A 15,673-nucleotide genomic window follows, 5' to 3' on the forward strand; every position below is an offset into this window, starting at 1 on the left:
ACATAGTTTTTATCCATCTATTCAATCAAAATGTTTGAATTTTTTTATTGTAACCGTTTCTAATAGTATTATAATGAGGGATTTTAAATTTATAGGATTATAAATCTCATAAAATATCAAACAATTAATCTCAAAACTATAAAAATATAAATATTAATAGTAATATAATGAGGTGTACAAAGTCAAGGGACCTTGATCAAACTTTGAATACTATTAAGGTTTTAATCAAAGAATATTAAAGATTCGGGACCGCATTCAAAGTATCCCTTAAATAAAATTCGAGCATTGGCCTTTACATTTCAGTCAAATTGAAGCTTTGGGTCTTGATTAAACATGTAACAACGTGGAGCACTAATTTTTTTGCAAAACTCTATTAGCTTTTTGTCTCTTATTTATCCTTTAAACCCTGTATTTTGTATGAAAGTTCTGAAGGTATTATCTAAAGAAACCAATGCTAATTACACATTTCGACAATTAATGACCAATGCCCACAGATTTTAGTTTAAAAACCAAAATTCTAACTGAGTCAGAATATAGAGATCAATGCTCCAAATTTTCACTACAGATTATATATCCAAATTATAAAGAAGCAGTTGACCCTTTATAATAGCACTTTGACCATTAATAAAAGAAAAACTATGCAATTCAACTCATTTTTTGCAAGTGGTCATTTACCACAGTGGTGGAAAGGTGTTAAGCCCTTATATGATGGCGTGGGTTCAAACCCCATCATTAGCTAATTAATCTACATCTAATCTAACAAAATTCATTGTTTGACAAAAAAAAAACAAAAAAACAAAAAAAAAAAAAAATCTCATTTTCTACTTATCAACGACTACATCTACGCCCTTTGATCCCCAACAATGTGCTTCTAAATTTGAGAGCATATATATAGAAAGCTTGATGGCTATTATTTTGGTAACATACAGTGTGCAATAAAAAAAATAGGAGTTTTGTGAATATCACACCATCTTACGTAAGGTGGAAAACCAAGAAGCGTAGATCCCTCCATGCATGCATGTGCATGCAATATCCATATTATTGTAGGACTTTAATTTTTCACAAAATGAAGATACATTACGTACGTGGTCTGCAAAATATAATTTAAAAACATGATGTTTAGCTTTTTCCTTTGTTATCATCACTGAAAGATTGCATCGAATTAATTGGAGAATAATAATTTATTACGATTCATATGTGACAAAAAGTTCGAAACATATAAATGTATATAGATTTGCACGAGTTTAAGTCTTTGAATCACAAAGACGATAACATGTATCACCTAACACATTGCGTTGGATTCTCATACACAAAGTGCGAAACCTACATCATGCGGATTTCGACATTCTTGTGAAAGTCCAAAGCAGCTTGAATGTTTACATGTCGGGATAGACTAATGATGGCGCGGATCAGGTCCTCCCGGACTCAGCCTTTTGGACTCGAAAGGTTTTCCGACTTGTCTTTCACTGCTAGCCTTCAACACTTGTTTGGCACTCTCCATCATAGCTCGTTGGTTGCTCTTGTCTGACAATGGCACTGGAAATCGAGCTTGATCAGAATTTGACAATGAAAGCAAAGTGAGCAGAAGGTAGAACAATAATTTGAGGCTACCCATCATCACGTTGGGGTCTCACAGCTTGTAGCTGTTTTACTCCACGTTAGGGTATGGTGGCGTATATTTATATATAGAATCCTACATTTCCATTGTGCTCAAACATGTCGACCAAAAAAAAAAAAAATGTGCTCAAATGGAATTACTTTAAGAAATTAATAAAGCATACTTTGGTGTCATGCGTCACGCCAGTTTGTGAACATTCCATTTCTTTATTGTGAAGCCATTCCTTGAAAAACTGACAGTAATGATGGGATATATACAAAGGACTTTGAAATTTGATGCATTCACACATTCATTTTCAGTTCATATTTCCCATTTGATTTGATGATATTTGACACTTAGTGTCCAACTACACAATAACGCAATTCATACCGGCAATTTGTCAATAACCTTCCGATCTCTTTTTATGGTGAAACTCACCTATATGTGATGTGACATCATGCTCCACATTTAAGCTATGAACGTTTAGTCAATCGAACCAATTGGCACTAAACAAAGTGGACGAGAAATCTTTTATACTATTGATACAAGGCTTTCATTTCCTTCTCTCAAACTCGGTCTGGTTTTTATTTGTAAAAGTTTGGTCATCATTCAAGAAAAAATGGTGTATAGAAATTACTGTCCATAAGGCCCTTCATAGTAGGCCAGAAAAAATGTGATACTAATATATTGAACTTATACAAGAATCACACTTATACAGTGGGTTGGAAAAAAAAATGAGTGTCATAATAATTTATTGAACTCATAAGTTCAATATATTAGATTCGTGAGTTCAATATATCAAACTCATGAATGTGGTACCAATATGTTAAACTCACTCTAGAATAATAATAGTGTTATAGAAATTAAACTCAAAATATTTGATTCCTATATGTAAGTATCACACTCACCCTTGGAAAGCCCTACCAGTGCTTCATTACCGGACAGTGCGGTCACAAAGCATTTTAGATCCTTTGCATAATCGTGTCCTGTCTACTTTTTCCTTCGTCTATTTTTCGGCTTCCCATACAAACATAATACCCCACAAATCTGGCAATCTTGTCGATCGACTACTATGTTAATTTACTTAAGCTTAAAGGCAAAATATACCAAGGATCAAAAAGGAGTTGTCTATGTGCCAATTATGATGATGTACCTGGGGCTCTTTGGCCTTATGCAGCATTCTTATTTTGGTCATTTAAGAAGAAGTTTTCTAGTAATGGAATTGCCAACCTAGAACTTTCCCGACGAGGCATTGAACTATTTGATTTATTACTATTTAGAGCCTTTACTTGACTTCCCAATTAAAGTCCGGTCGAAATGTCATTAACCATAAGTGGCGTTATTTACATATACATTTTTATTTCACTCAATTGTCGGATTGAATTAATTGAATAAAATAATGTAAAAAAATTAATAAAGTAAAAACAAATGTGTAAATAGCATTATCCTAACTATATGCAGTAACATTGCTTTGCCAACAAAACATACCGATATATTATATATTATCAATATAAATCACAGACAATATCGATGAGAGTCAACGAATGTTTTCCACTAGGAATTTTCGTACGCATAGTAATTAGAAAACTGAAATCCCTTTTTAAGCGCTGTATACCATGCAGCGGCTTCTCTGATCCAGTGTCTTTAACTGTCGTCACCTACTCCTATTTTTTGGCTGCTTTTCTGCTCCTCCAATATCAGCACCAGAAGGCAGAAACAGGAGCAATTTAACACTTTGCGTTTGCTGAATCATAAAATCATGTAATTTGAGCAAGGTGACAAAAAGTTCCTACACAAAATATGTAATTAAATTTAAAAAATGGCTTACTCATATCTTTATCCTGCATGCTAATGTACGTTCTTCTCCCTTTTTTTTTGTCTTCGATTCATTTTAATTAATATTGCAAGGCAGCTAGATAATCACCATCTTAATTAATATTGTTCAGGCGTTTAAGATTGTCGTTTTCGTCGAGTAGATAGTATTGGTGACAAGGACAAACATTACACAAAAACTGGCCTAAAGACATGAAAGCAAGTTCGTGTCTATTGGTCTCAATAGGCACGAAAAAGTGTTCCCAAGGCAATATAGCAACTAGTGCACTTACAATTTCCTGTCCCGTTGCTTTTACTAATCGTGTAAAGGCCAGTGAAATGGTGTTAAGTGACAATTTGAGTCAGTATAATTATGAAGTGCTAAAAGTTCTCACAGATATTAAAACGGTGTCTGTTGCTTCATTACTGCTGACTACTTTTCGTGTAGTGAAAGCTATGGATATATGATGACTAAAACTTAAATTATGGCCAAAATAGTTGTAAATCCGAAGAACATATACGAATCAACTAACCCTAAACTGTCGACTAATCAAGGCCAAGGGGGAAATTTTGAGAAATTTATGCGTGTACGTAGAATATTGGCACGTGATGTTCTTTTTCATATGTTATAACATGGATAATCGATTAATTCATATATCCAATTTTTAAAATATATTGTCACATCCCGGCCCGGGCAGGACCACTTTTCGGGCCCGACTCCACTACCGTAGCACGATATTGTCCGCTTTGGGCTTACCATTCCCTCACGGTTTTGTTTTTGGGAACTCACGAGCAACTTCCCAGTGGGTCACCCATCATGGGATTGCTCTAGCCCCCTTCTCGCTTAACTTCGGAGTTCCTACGGAACCCGAAACCAGTGAGCTCCCAAAAGGCCTCGTGCTAGGTAGGGATGGGAATATACATATAAAGATCACCCCCTGGGCGATGTGGGATGTTACATATATTAATTAAAATTTTTAAAAATATATGTGTAATAATTTGTGGCTATGTTGGTATTCTGTGTAATTAGAAAAATTTCTCTATTCTCATGCTTAAATTCTATCCACCATTTTGTAGTCTTTACTAATCTTTGCTTTAGACTTTGGATAATGCTAGGAAGACCAAATTTGCAAACCAAATAATGTGTCACCAATAGTAAATAAGCACGTTAATCAACACTTAAATAATAATCCAATCATCAACATCCACATCAATTGGTTTACAAAATTTGGTTTAGAAATTTGGTCTCCCTAACATTACCCTTAGACTTTAGAAAAGTTTTGTAAAGAGTAGTGCTATCCACACATTGATTTTTATCTTTCACACATCTCCCAATTTTTTGTCGTCAGAATAAATTAGAGAGAATCAAAAGATAGAAGAAAAAAAAAGGATTGTCGCCAACCCCAACGCCAAAGGCAGGGATCGACAGCTAAGGTTTTTCTCTCTTGCTTTTCTTTAGCCATAAGGTGGTTTTTGTAAAAGCAAGAAGTGTTCTAAAAATCTCCGACTAGAGTCGCCTAGGCCTTGCCTAGACGCTAAGCAGCTAGACATCGCCTAATCTCCAGTCCTTTAAAAATAAAGAAAGGGTGTCTAGACTGCCTAGGGCTCTCCTAGACCCCTCAACTGCCTATTTCACGACTCTTATTTAGACAAAAAATAATTTTTTTATTTTGCATTTTATATTTTCAATAAATTGTAAGAGACTTAATGGAGACTTGTTGGATACTTGGATGAACACTCATTGTATGCTTGTTTTCATTATGTTCTAATACTTTTAATATATGTGTCATTCAATTTTACAATTTAGGTATCTCAATATGTATTTTTTTTTTTTAACAAACGATATTATTTACACTAAGGGGGTAGGGGTGGGCTAAACCTACAATGGGCTAGCAAGATGTATATAATAAATTTCATTCAAATTGGAAAAAACTACCTATATAGGCCCTGCCTAAGCGCTAGGCCCTTACCCAACGTTCGATTAGCGCTTAGCACCTTTTAGAACTTTGAGTGCAAGTGCTTATTAGATCATTAGCATGATGAGTCCTATTTCTTTTCTTATTAATATTCGTAGTTAACTATCTAAGTGTTTAATTAATTTTTTGTTCTATATCTTGTCACTACTTAGCAGTTAGCACTGGCTGAAGCTCTTCATTTATATTATATGCTATCATTTCTTTTTAAAAAGAACCAACTGTGGTGAATTCACAGCAAATCCATCTTTTCGGGAGCCTGGAAGATTTACAGAGACATTTCAACCTTTTCTAGACCATTATCGTGTCATTCACAGCATCAAGATCGAATATAAGAGAAGTCATGTAAAATATAGACCTAGAATTCACCCCATACACTGAGCCACCCCTTAGTGGTTCGATTATATGCTATCATTACATCCTTAGATTTTATCTAATTTGAATGTATGCACCCCTACATTAAATGATGGATTTCTCTTATGGATAAGTTTCTCATCTTCCCTTTAATCTAGCTTAAAATATTAATATTGTTTGAATTGAAAAAAAGTACGCACCACTGCAAAACTTTTTCGTCTTTATATTTATTGGCAGAGTCTTTCAAGCAATAAGACGTTTGGAGGTCAAATAATAAGATAGAAACTCTTTTGCATCATCTTTGGCTTGAATATTTTGTAAAGAGAGATAGATGGGTTGTTGGAAAGGGCATGGTTGTGGTCCTGGACGGCTGCTTTTTTAATACCACCTTCAACTACAAAGTGGATTGAAAAATGAATGTCATATTCAAATAGGGAATCGTTATCCATACGACAAAAACATCATTATGCACTTATATTTATAGAGTGAAATAAAGAAAATAAAAAAAAACATAAGAAAACTATTTTAAAGTGTTAATAACGATTCGCATTATACAACCCAGGTTTTTTAACCAAAATGGTCCCTGATATTGGTTAACTCCTCACTTGGGTCCCTGAGATTTAAAATCGATTGAAGAAGTTCCTGAAATTGTTTACTGCAAATCATTTGGCTTTTTAGCTAAAATGGTTTATGAGATTAGTATAACTCCTCACTTTGTTCCATGAGATTTGAAATTGGTAGAAATGGTCCTTGAATTTGTCCACTATCAATCATTTTGGTTACTTTGTGCAAGTTATTGTTAAAGAACGACCAAATGGAAAAAATACCCTCTATTTAATAAACAATGAACCTCGATTTAATAAACTGAGATTGACCATACTCATCATTTTGGTTTCTCACTTTCAAAATCAATCAATGTCGTCCCTGACATTCACTACCACACATCAATTTGGTCATTCCATTTAAATTCCGTCAATTATTATGTTAGTTTGTATGTGGGACCGACAAATTCAATAAAATGGTGACACATGGATTACACAAAAGAAGGGTTTTTGTAACAAATGGTCCTTGACATTGATCAAACTCCTCATTTTGGTCCCTGTGTTTCAAAAATCTATAAATTTGATCCCTGACTTTCACTATCTTACATCAACTGAGTCCTTCCATTAAAATTCCTTCAATATTTTTTTGTTAGTGTGCTGATGTAGTCCCACTAATCCAATCATATGATGCCAAGTGGATTAACTATAAGAAACTTTTTTTTTTTTTTTAGAACTAACTGACAAGTATCCTGCGCTGGCATTTCTCTCGTATCCCATAATCCCAATTGGAAAAAAAATTCAATCTAAATTTGATAAAATCGAATCCAAATTTGATAGGATTATAACCAACTAGAGAGAATGAGGGGTGAGTTCAAGGAGGCCAAGAGCTTTAGTGGTGTCATGGTGCCTTCCTTTTATTTTTTAGCATACCTAGATGAAGATGATGATGTCTTTTATTTTTTTTTTCCTTTTAGTTTTAGTTTTTAATCTCTTATTTTACTTTTAGTTTTAAATCTTAAAAAAAATAGTTTTTATTTTTATTTTTTATAGTTAATTCATGTGATGCTATATAATTGGATTAGTGGGACTATATTATCACACTAACAAAAAATATTGACGAAATTTTAACGGAATGACTAAATTGATGTGCTGTAGTAAAAGTCAGAGACCAAATTTATTGATTTTTAAAATTCAGGGACCAAAATGAGGAGTTTGATCAATGTCAATGACTATTTGTAAAAACCATTCTTTGTGTAATCCACGTGTCACAATTTTATTGGATTTGTGGGTTCCACATACAAACTAACATAATAATTGACAGAATCTAAATGGAAAAATCAAATTGATGTGTGGTAGTAAATGTCAGGGACGACATTGATTGATTTTGAAAGTGAGGGACCAAAATGATGTGTTTGGTCAATCTCAGGGACCATTGGTGATAAAAACCCTTTAATAAACAATGAGCCAAAATGACTTGACAAAAAATGAGGGTATTTTTGTTATTTCATCTTAATTTAATGGAGATTTTCCACGGAATGACCAAAGTGATTGATGTTAGACAAACTCAGGGACCATTTCTATCGATTTCAAATCTCATGGACCAAAGTGAATAGTAATGCCAATCTCATAGACTATTTTGGCTAAAAAACCCAATTATTTTGGTCATTCCGTGAAAAATCCACATTAAATAAAGGGTATTTTAGTCAAATCAACCAATTCACTTGAACTGGTGATTCTTCAATTTAACGGAGATTGTTCATAGAATTACCAAAATGATTGACGGTGGATAATGTCATGGACTACTTCTATTGATTTAAATCTCAAGGACCAAAGTGAAGAGTTAAGTCAATCTTGAAGATTATTTTGGCTAAGAAGCCTACAATCTATAAAGTGAAAACGTTATGTTATTTCATCATAATCGAAACTATTTATAAGAAATTAAGATGATATTCTGTGTGCTTCCTTAATGTTCTAACAATTCCAAAAGCACTTATAGGTATTTGGATAAAAATGCTTTCAAGTATCAAAGTGCTTCCTACCTTAGTGGAGCTTTTCTAAGAAGCACTTCTAAGCGAGTATGCGGAAATAATTAGAATGGTCTCTTGACGTAGGTAGGAATTCTTTTTTCTCATCAGGGATCATATGAAAAATAGAAACTGGTAAAACAATACAAAGTAATGACATGTTTCTTCGACAGAAATCAAGATCATACAACATTTGTTTCACTTCAAAGTTCAAACGTAAGCATGATATCGGTACAATCTGATTAAATGTTATCATCATCTCTCTCTCTTACGAACATGGTAATACGATGTAATATTACAGATTTGCAGACACCCTCACCCAAGCTCGCAGGTGGCATCATGAATTTTAGCAGTAAAACGCTAGCAATGCTTTAACAACACCCCAAAAGCTATTCAGGAAGTAATGGCAATCTGTCCACAACGAGGAGTGAACCATTCGTGTTACCGTTGGTATCCAGAAAGTCATCAAATCCATCATCGGCACCAACTCTTTTGCTAGTATGATTCTCTTCTATTGTCGTAGAATGAAATGGAAGGATGCGGAGTCGCACATCTGGCTCCTTACCAATTCTTTCTGCTTCTAGTTGGTACTTGCGAATAAGGTCCATCTGAGCAGACATAATGTGGGATGGCCTCGGAAGAAGTTCCACAGGTTCACCTTTCGGAATTACAACCTGCTCAATGGCTATTCTTGCCTCCTGCAAGATGGAGTACAATTTTATGGAACCGTATAACACGCAAAGTTATTGGACTAGACTTTATTAGACCTTACGTTCCAGTGGATTACTGAAGAATCAAAATTCCCTCAACCATTTTTCCGTATACTCTCTGTTAACTTATTATCAGATTTGGGCTCACCTCTAAAGCATCAATCATTTCAGATGACTTCACATTGTCTACTGACCCGTAATCCTTCAGACCATCTTTATGATCACTCGTCAATGCTCTAACTGCCTTTCTAATTTCCACCAATGAGTTTGACTGGAAAAGAAAGAAAAATCAATGGTAAAATCATAACAATGAAGAGTTTTGATAAAACAAATAAAGTATAGTTTTGATTACCTTAGTGACATAAACAGGTGCTCCATAAGACTTAGCAACAGCTTGAAGCCGGGGATTCTTCTTAAGCTTCGATTGCAAGGCAAGTAGCGCATCTGCCCGGCTAATATCATCTGTTAACTGTACAGCAGCTTCATCCATCTTCAACTGTTTAATCACTTGTATCACGCTGGCTTCTAGGATCTACAATAACTGCTCAAACTGTAAGTATTGCAATTGAAAATTGCTCAAGTAATCACACTCGTGCTACTTTTAATTTATGTTAATTGTCGTTCACTGGCCCGAACAATGCTGCAATTTCAGTCAACCATGATAACCTGATTACCAGCACAGAGTTTATATATATATATATTGAGCGAAAAGCTATGAGATAGCAAGAATAGTTTATAACTTTATAGGGAACCTCATTAAATAAGAGGCTACTGAATGATTCACTGACCACTTAGCCTCTGTCAGTAGTTAAAAGATTAATTTAAAATTTTTCTACTCTGATGCTGTGATTTGTGAGTCATTAACCTAACAGTGTTAGTTGACAAGTACGAAAAAACTTCCGCTGTATATCCAAAAGAAGAGACAAGCAAATGCTACCCGCCTATTTAATTTGTAATTTCTTCTAAAAGAAACAATGGTGAGACAAATGAAAAATATGACACGTGATTGGAATTTGAATTCTTCTGTTACTATCCTATAGGATTTATAGACTTTTCTCTCATTTTTCAAGATTAATCACTCAGAAACACAAATATGATGGCAATCATTTCTCAAAAGGTTCACTTTTCAAGTATTTGTCCTTGTCCTATACCAGTTTCTGTTTCTAAGTGGTTGCTTCAAGGTAATGATGTCTTACCCCATAAACAAACACGCGAAGTTGCTTTCCTACAGCCCAATAATCCTCTCGCATATTTTGAGAGACCTCAGGGTTGAAATCAATATGGCCAGATCCTTTATCGGCCGCATCTAGAGCATCTTCAAAAACATCTTCGTCCTCTTCATCCTCTTCATCCAAGGAACTGTAAATAAAATTTTCCCTTTCAGTAGTTTCTGGTCCCCAAGAGTGCATTTTACGAACCTCAAATTTTGGGAAACGACCTTCACCAACAGACCATGACTCAGATTTAATTTACAGAAGGAAGAAAATTAAAAAGAATTGACTTTTCTAAAGAAGCGTACCTGAGAGAATAGCATCCACTGTTGTTTCTAAGCTACAATGAACTCTTAATTCATCCTTTGAAATTATCTCCACCGCACAACTAAATGTTGCAGGGCCTTTCCTTTCTTGCACTGTCTTCTGAACCCCCCTCCGGCTGGCCTCTTCATCTCCCAGTGTCACACTCTAAAAATTGATCGCAAAAATGTAATTGAACAATAAATAACTTTAACCTATACATTCAACAGAAGTAAATTAAATAGAAATCGAAAAGAACCATTCATGTAAAAGCATAAAAAGATCCATACACTACCACCACTATTTTAGCACAATACTTAAATATCAAGCTTATCAATCAAGTGAAAAGAATAAAAAATCAAAGATGAGAGAGAAAATGCAAGGGGCTTGCGGCTCAGTTGGTTAAGAGCATTTTCCCTAGCACCCGAGGTCCTGAGTTCGAATCCCCCCTCCCTGAATATCACTCGTATAAAAAAAAGAGGTCATGCTGCCATGCCAATGCTGTTGAATGTCCTATCTGCAGTAAATTGCCATATCACTTTTGACAATAGTTACCTCACCTGTATTCCTCCAACAAGCATCTCTAATGAAGGGTTCATTATTAAATTCTCAATAGTTACACCATGAGCAGTGGCAACTAACTGAATTCCACGTTGCGCAATTGTGCTTGCAGCCAATGCTTCAAGTTTAGTGCCAATTTCATCAATTACAATCACTTGTGGCATATGATTTTCAACAGCCTCTATCAAGACCTGAATAAAAATAGATAATAAGCATGCGGATCATTTAATGATGAAAACAGAACATAAGAATATAGCTTATCTGAATCTAAAAAAATTAGATGAGACACTACGGTATCAATATCACAGAAACTTAATGAGATACTAGCTAAGATGTTAGCAAACTAATAAGCCAAGGCTGCACAGCACACAACAGAGGATCTACGTCCTTTTACACTCCTTATTATAATTTATATATGTGTTTATTTTATTGAGAAAGGAGAGAGAGGGGGGGTGGGGGTTGGTGGGGGGTGGTGGGGGGTGGTGGTACAACCATACAATATACTTATGGTTTCCTTTTTCTCCAGGGGAGGTGGTATTTGAACTTGGCCTGACAAAGTGAAGGCAAATACCATTATATCAATAGCTAGTTGTAAGTCTTTTATTCTATCAATATGCATTTTACGAATGGAATTTAGCGTCCATCAGTGAAAACTCTTAATCGTGAAATTTTCACCCTCATCTTGTCAATACAAATAACAGGATAGTGACACTATTCAACAAAATAACTCATATCTTACATTTTTGAATCATACCTTATGTTGCATATCAGAGAAGGGGACCTGCATTCGTCGGGCACTGCCTATTCCTCCATGGGGTATATCACCATCCCCACCAATCTCATTGGAGGTGTCAACAATCATCACACGTTTCTTATAATCATTTGCAAGCATTCGAGCAATTTCCCTACAAGTAAGAGTATCACAGAAATCAGAATGATATAAGTTTCCAGAAACTATATTGTACAATAAATTTCAGAAATCGGGCATTTGGTTTAGTGGAAAAATTGGAAAGCAGCTCCCATCTAGAGAGTAAATTTAAGTTTTTAATTTTATTTTATACTTATTAGCAAGTTACTGCTGAAAATTTTCCTAGGCATCTATATTGTTCATTTTGCAAGTGTTAAGATAGATTATCAGTAAATGTGGGGCTTCACAGTTCATCCGGGATATTTCAAATTGCATAATTTTGAAAATTCTAATTCCTTAAAAAGCATAATATCTGCGATATCTTGAGTAAATTACTGAATCAGATATTATGATAAGGTATGTTAACTCAAATATAGAGAGAACAAGAGAGACTAACCTGATAATTGTTGTTTTTCCTACCCCTGGAGGCCCAATGAGTAACAAAGAACCGCCATCCTGAACCAAATCCCGCAGCAAACCAGCACTGCCTGATATTGCCCTCCCAACACGACAAGTTAGACCAATAATGACACCCTTTCGATTCCTAATGGCACTAATGCGGTGTAATGTCCTACTAATGCCTGCTCGATTGTCAACGGCAAAATCACCAACCTACAACATGCAGCTGGTAAGTGGCAAGCATGGTATTCTCTTATATAATCACTTAAAGCATAAAAACGCTTTAGAAAAAAGCGGTTAACTTTGTAAGTACAAGGTATTCAAACAAGGACTCAAGACCACAGGACAGTGTAAAAAACGTGATCTACAGTATCTAATTCATTCATGCACAAAATGCACCACTACAATTTACTCTTCTTTAACCCTGTACGTAAAGCTCTTAACTCAAAATCCCCGTAACAATGAAGCCAATTACTTTAAACCAGACCCCTCCTTTCACAATGCAACAAGAGGATGAGAATTTTCGACTACGAAAACACAAAGGCAAAATCATTTGCCTTTCATAGCCGAGCTGACCCAGAAACAAAAACTCATGAGATACGTACAACAACTATGATTAATATCCACACTAAATCTCTTATCACAAATTAAACTTGTATCAATCCAAGTCATTTTCTCAAACAGTAAGCGGGCACGAACATTTCACCTGAGAAGTAGCTTGTTCGAGATCCTGAAGCGTGATCGGAAGCTCCGACAGCACAAAGTCCCCAGATGGAAACCGGGCCAAAGGCTTCCGACCCAAGTCCATAACCACTTCAATCAACTGGTGAAGCTCTGGGTGCTCGCTGACCCTCCGCCTCATTTCTTCAGGCAAAAGTGCCAAAAGACGGCCCAATTCCACGTCGAAATCTTCCCCCTCCGGCGAAGCAGAACACGATGAACTCGAAGAACACAGAGCACCCAGAAAAAACCTTGGGTACCCAGATGGGATTCTGGTGAGGAAGTGAGGAAAACATGTGATTGGTGGGGATTTATGGCGAAAAGATCGAGTCTTGCATTGAAATTTGGAAGAAAAAGCTTGGATTTGGATTTGGGTTTGGGTTGTCAGTAGAGGTTGTGGGTAAAGCAGATGAAAGCAGGTATTGAGCATCTGATATGTCTGTTTTGGAGGGAAGAGTTACCACGCATGAGCCAAAAGGTTTGTGATCCAAACTTTTTTATTTCAATTTTACTTTTGGCTTATGAAAGTTTGGATTTGCTAAATTTTATGGGTTTTTATTCTTTTTCTGATATGATATCCGTGGGGGAGTGTGCAGATTCTCAGCCACAATCGATTGCGTTTCAAAGCATATAACATGTTTTTGGTTGATGCCAATAGAGGGTGCATCCAAGAAACAAACAAAAGGAGATAGGAATATTCACCATATATAATTAATTAATTAATTTGGAAGTATAAATTCTAAGCTTTGCTACGAAACATCGTGATAAAGATACATTATTTCACGTCATTGACGATATTTTTATAGATTTGATCATGTTATGCGTATGTAGAAAACTGATTTGGTGATATTAAAATTTTTTTTCGTAAATTTCTAACTACTTATAATTAAAAAAGTTAACCAAAACTAAAACTTGATGTTATGAACTTATGGATTGAAATTAGATTGTTTTCATGAAGGGGCTCTAATTTGGAGCCAGATAAGTTACCACCACTTTATTCAAACAAACCTATAGAGAAATGAGATTGTGGGTTACTATCCACACGAGAGTGATTTATGCACAATTATTTTCCTTGCTTGTGCGCCTTTCTTAATTCTAGTCATTGTTTATTATTATTATTTTTTAATTCAATTTAATTGCTACCCAAAAAAAAAAAGAAAAAAAAAATGTAACAAAGCAAAAGAGAATTTTTATTTGAACCCATCTAACATCTTTTTACATCCAACTTACTCTCTTCACCCATATTTTTTTAATTAAAGAATTAATATCTCTTTAAAACCCAAATTTATTACCTAAACTACCCTCTCAAACCCAATTCAAAATGTAAAGTTATCTTTACACCCATTTCTTTTATAAAATAACATCACTAACTAAATATTTTTTTCTTCAAAGAGGCGTCCTTTGCCCCTATATAATTGCATATGACTAGCATTTCCATGGCTGTTTTTTTTTTTTTTTTTTTTTTCTACTACCAAACCCATCCATAGATTTGGAATGCAAGAGATCCTTCCATAGATTTGAATTTGCCAAAGAATGCAATGCAAGTTCCAGTTCAGTCCATCACTTTGCCAAAAAAACATTTGACCTTGATGCTTTGGATTTGGATGGAGACATCTCACCCACCAGTGAGTGGTCAATTTTTATGAGGTTGGGCAATCGTTAAGAATCAAGTTATATGTCTTTGCACTACTAATCAAAAGTCCTTGCAATGGTGTTTTGGGGGCAAACAGACGGCAGAGAAAAAAAACACAATATAATATAATAAGCATGAAATTTAATTCAAAGAAGAAGCAACACAAACAAAATATCTATAAATCGAGTCATACCTTAGTTGAAGGATTCAAAACTTCAAAATCACTATTCATCGATAAAAAAAACTTGTTTTTCTCTATCAGAACTATTAGGGTTTTAGCCGGAATGGACGTAGGATAAACAAAGGGTGATGCTAGGGTTTAATTACAGTGTCTGGGTTTATTGAGAATTTTGAGTTTTATTATTAATTTCATTTTGTACTTAATAGTAATTATGCAATAGGCTAAAATAGACAATTAATATTTAAAATTTAAATTGAGTGTACATGAGTTTAAATAAAATTTCATAAACAAAAATATGCGCAGAAAATCAAGTATGATTTGGAGCCAGGACTTGAATATGTTGCACTTTCAATATTACAGAAAATTGGGCTGACCAAATTTCAGCCCAAAATCTAAATAAAATATAAAAAAAAGTCCAACAATGTGAGTGTGAAGGCCCAGTCCCGAACCCCACCGAAAAAGTTTTCAGTATTACCCAAATTTCGGTTTATCTTCGGTTATCAAAATTCCGTCTCGAAACTTTCGGTTCGGTAATATGGTTTGGGTTTCGGTATCCAACCCTAACCAGCCCCGGAAATCATAGTGCTTAAAGAAATGAAGTTGGATTTTTGGATTGGGTCGGGGCTGATCCTAGGTTGGGCCTCATTAGACCAGAGCCCTATACTATTGAAGCCCAGCAAGTTAACCCAACAGCCCACTTAGCTCATGTATGTCCAACATGGACTGCAGCCCTTGCAAATGAGGAT

At 35.1% G+C, this 15,673-nt stretch overlaps 1 protein-coding gene across 1 annotated transcript; it reads right to left on the minus strand.

Moving 5' to 3' along the window:
- Positions 1 to 8,456: 8,456 nt before the first annotated feature.
- On the minus strand, positions 8,457 to 13,729 carry LOC137742271 (protein SEEDLING PLASTID DEVELOPMENT 1-like). The gene is made up of 9 exons (XM_068482095.1): positions 13,100 to 13,729; positions 12,392 to 12,606; positions 11,842 to 11,992; positions 11,087 to 11,278; positions 10,532 to 10,694; positions 10,209 to 10,450; positions 9,365 to 9,544; positions 9,161 to 9,283; positions 8,457 to 9,000 (listed from the first exon to the last, which is right to left on the minus strand). The coding sequence occupies exons 1-9, from the start codon at positions 13,541 to 13,543 to the stop codon at positions 8,692 to 8,694; spliced, it is 2,019 nt and encodes a 672-aa protein (XP_068338196.1). The 5' UTR covers positions 13,544 to 13,729; the 3' UTR covers positions 8,457 to 8,691.
- Positions 13,730 to 15,673: the final 1,944 nt, after the last annotated feature.

The sequence above is a fragment of the Pyrus communis genome, chromosome 8, assembly GCF_963583255.1.
Source record: "Pyrus communis chromosome 8, drPyrComm1.1, whole genome shotgun sequence".
NCBI lineage: Eukaryota > Viridiplantae > Streptophyta > Magnoliopsida > Rosales > Rosaceae > Pyrus > Pyrus communis.

Bases quoted from the DNA above. Each gene is read 5' to 3' on its own strand.
- LOC137742271 (XM_068482095.1), bottom strand. From the start codon at position 13,543: ATGCTCAATACCTGCTTTCATCTGCTTTACCCACAACCTCTACTGACA. The intron at 10,451-10,531 runs GTACGCTTCTTT...CTGTTGGTGAAG, and splicing joins AGTGGATGCTATTCTCTCAG to GTCGTTTCCCAAAATTTGAG. The intron at 9,001-9,160 runs GTGAGCCCAAAT...TCCATCTTGCAG, and splicing joins AAATGATTGATGCTTTAGAG to GAGGCAAGAATAGCCATTGA.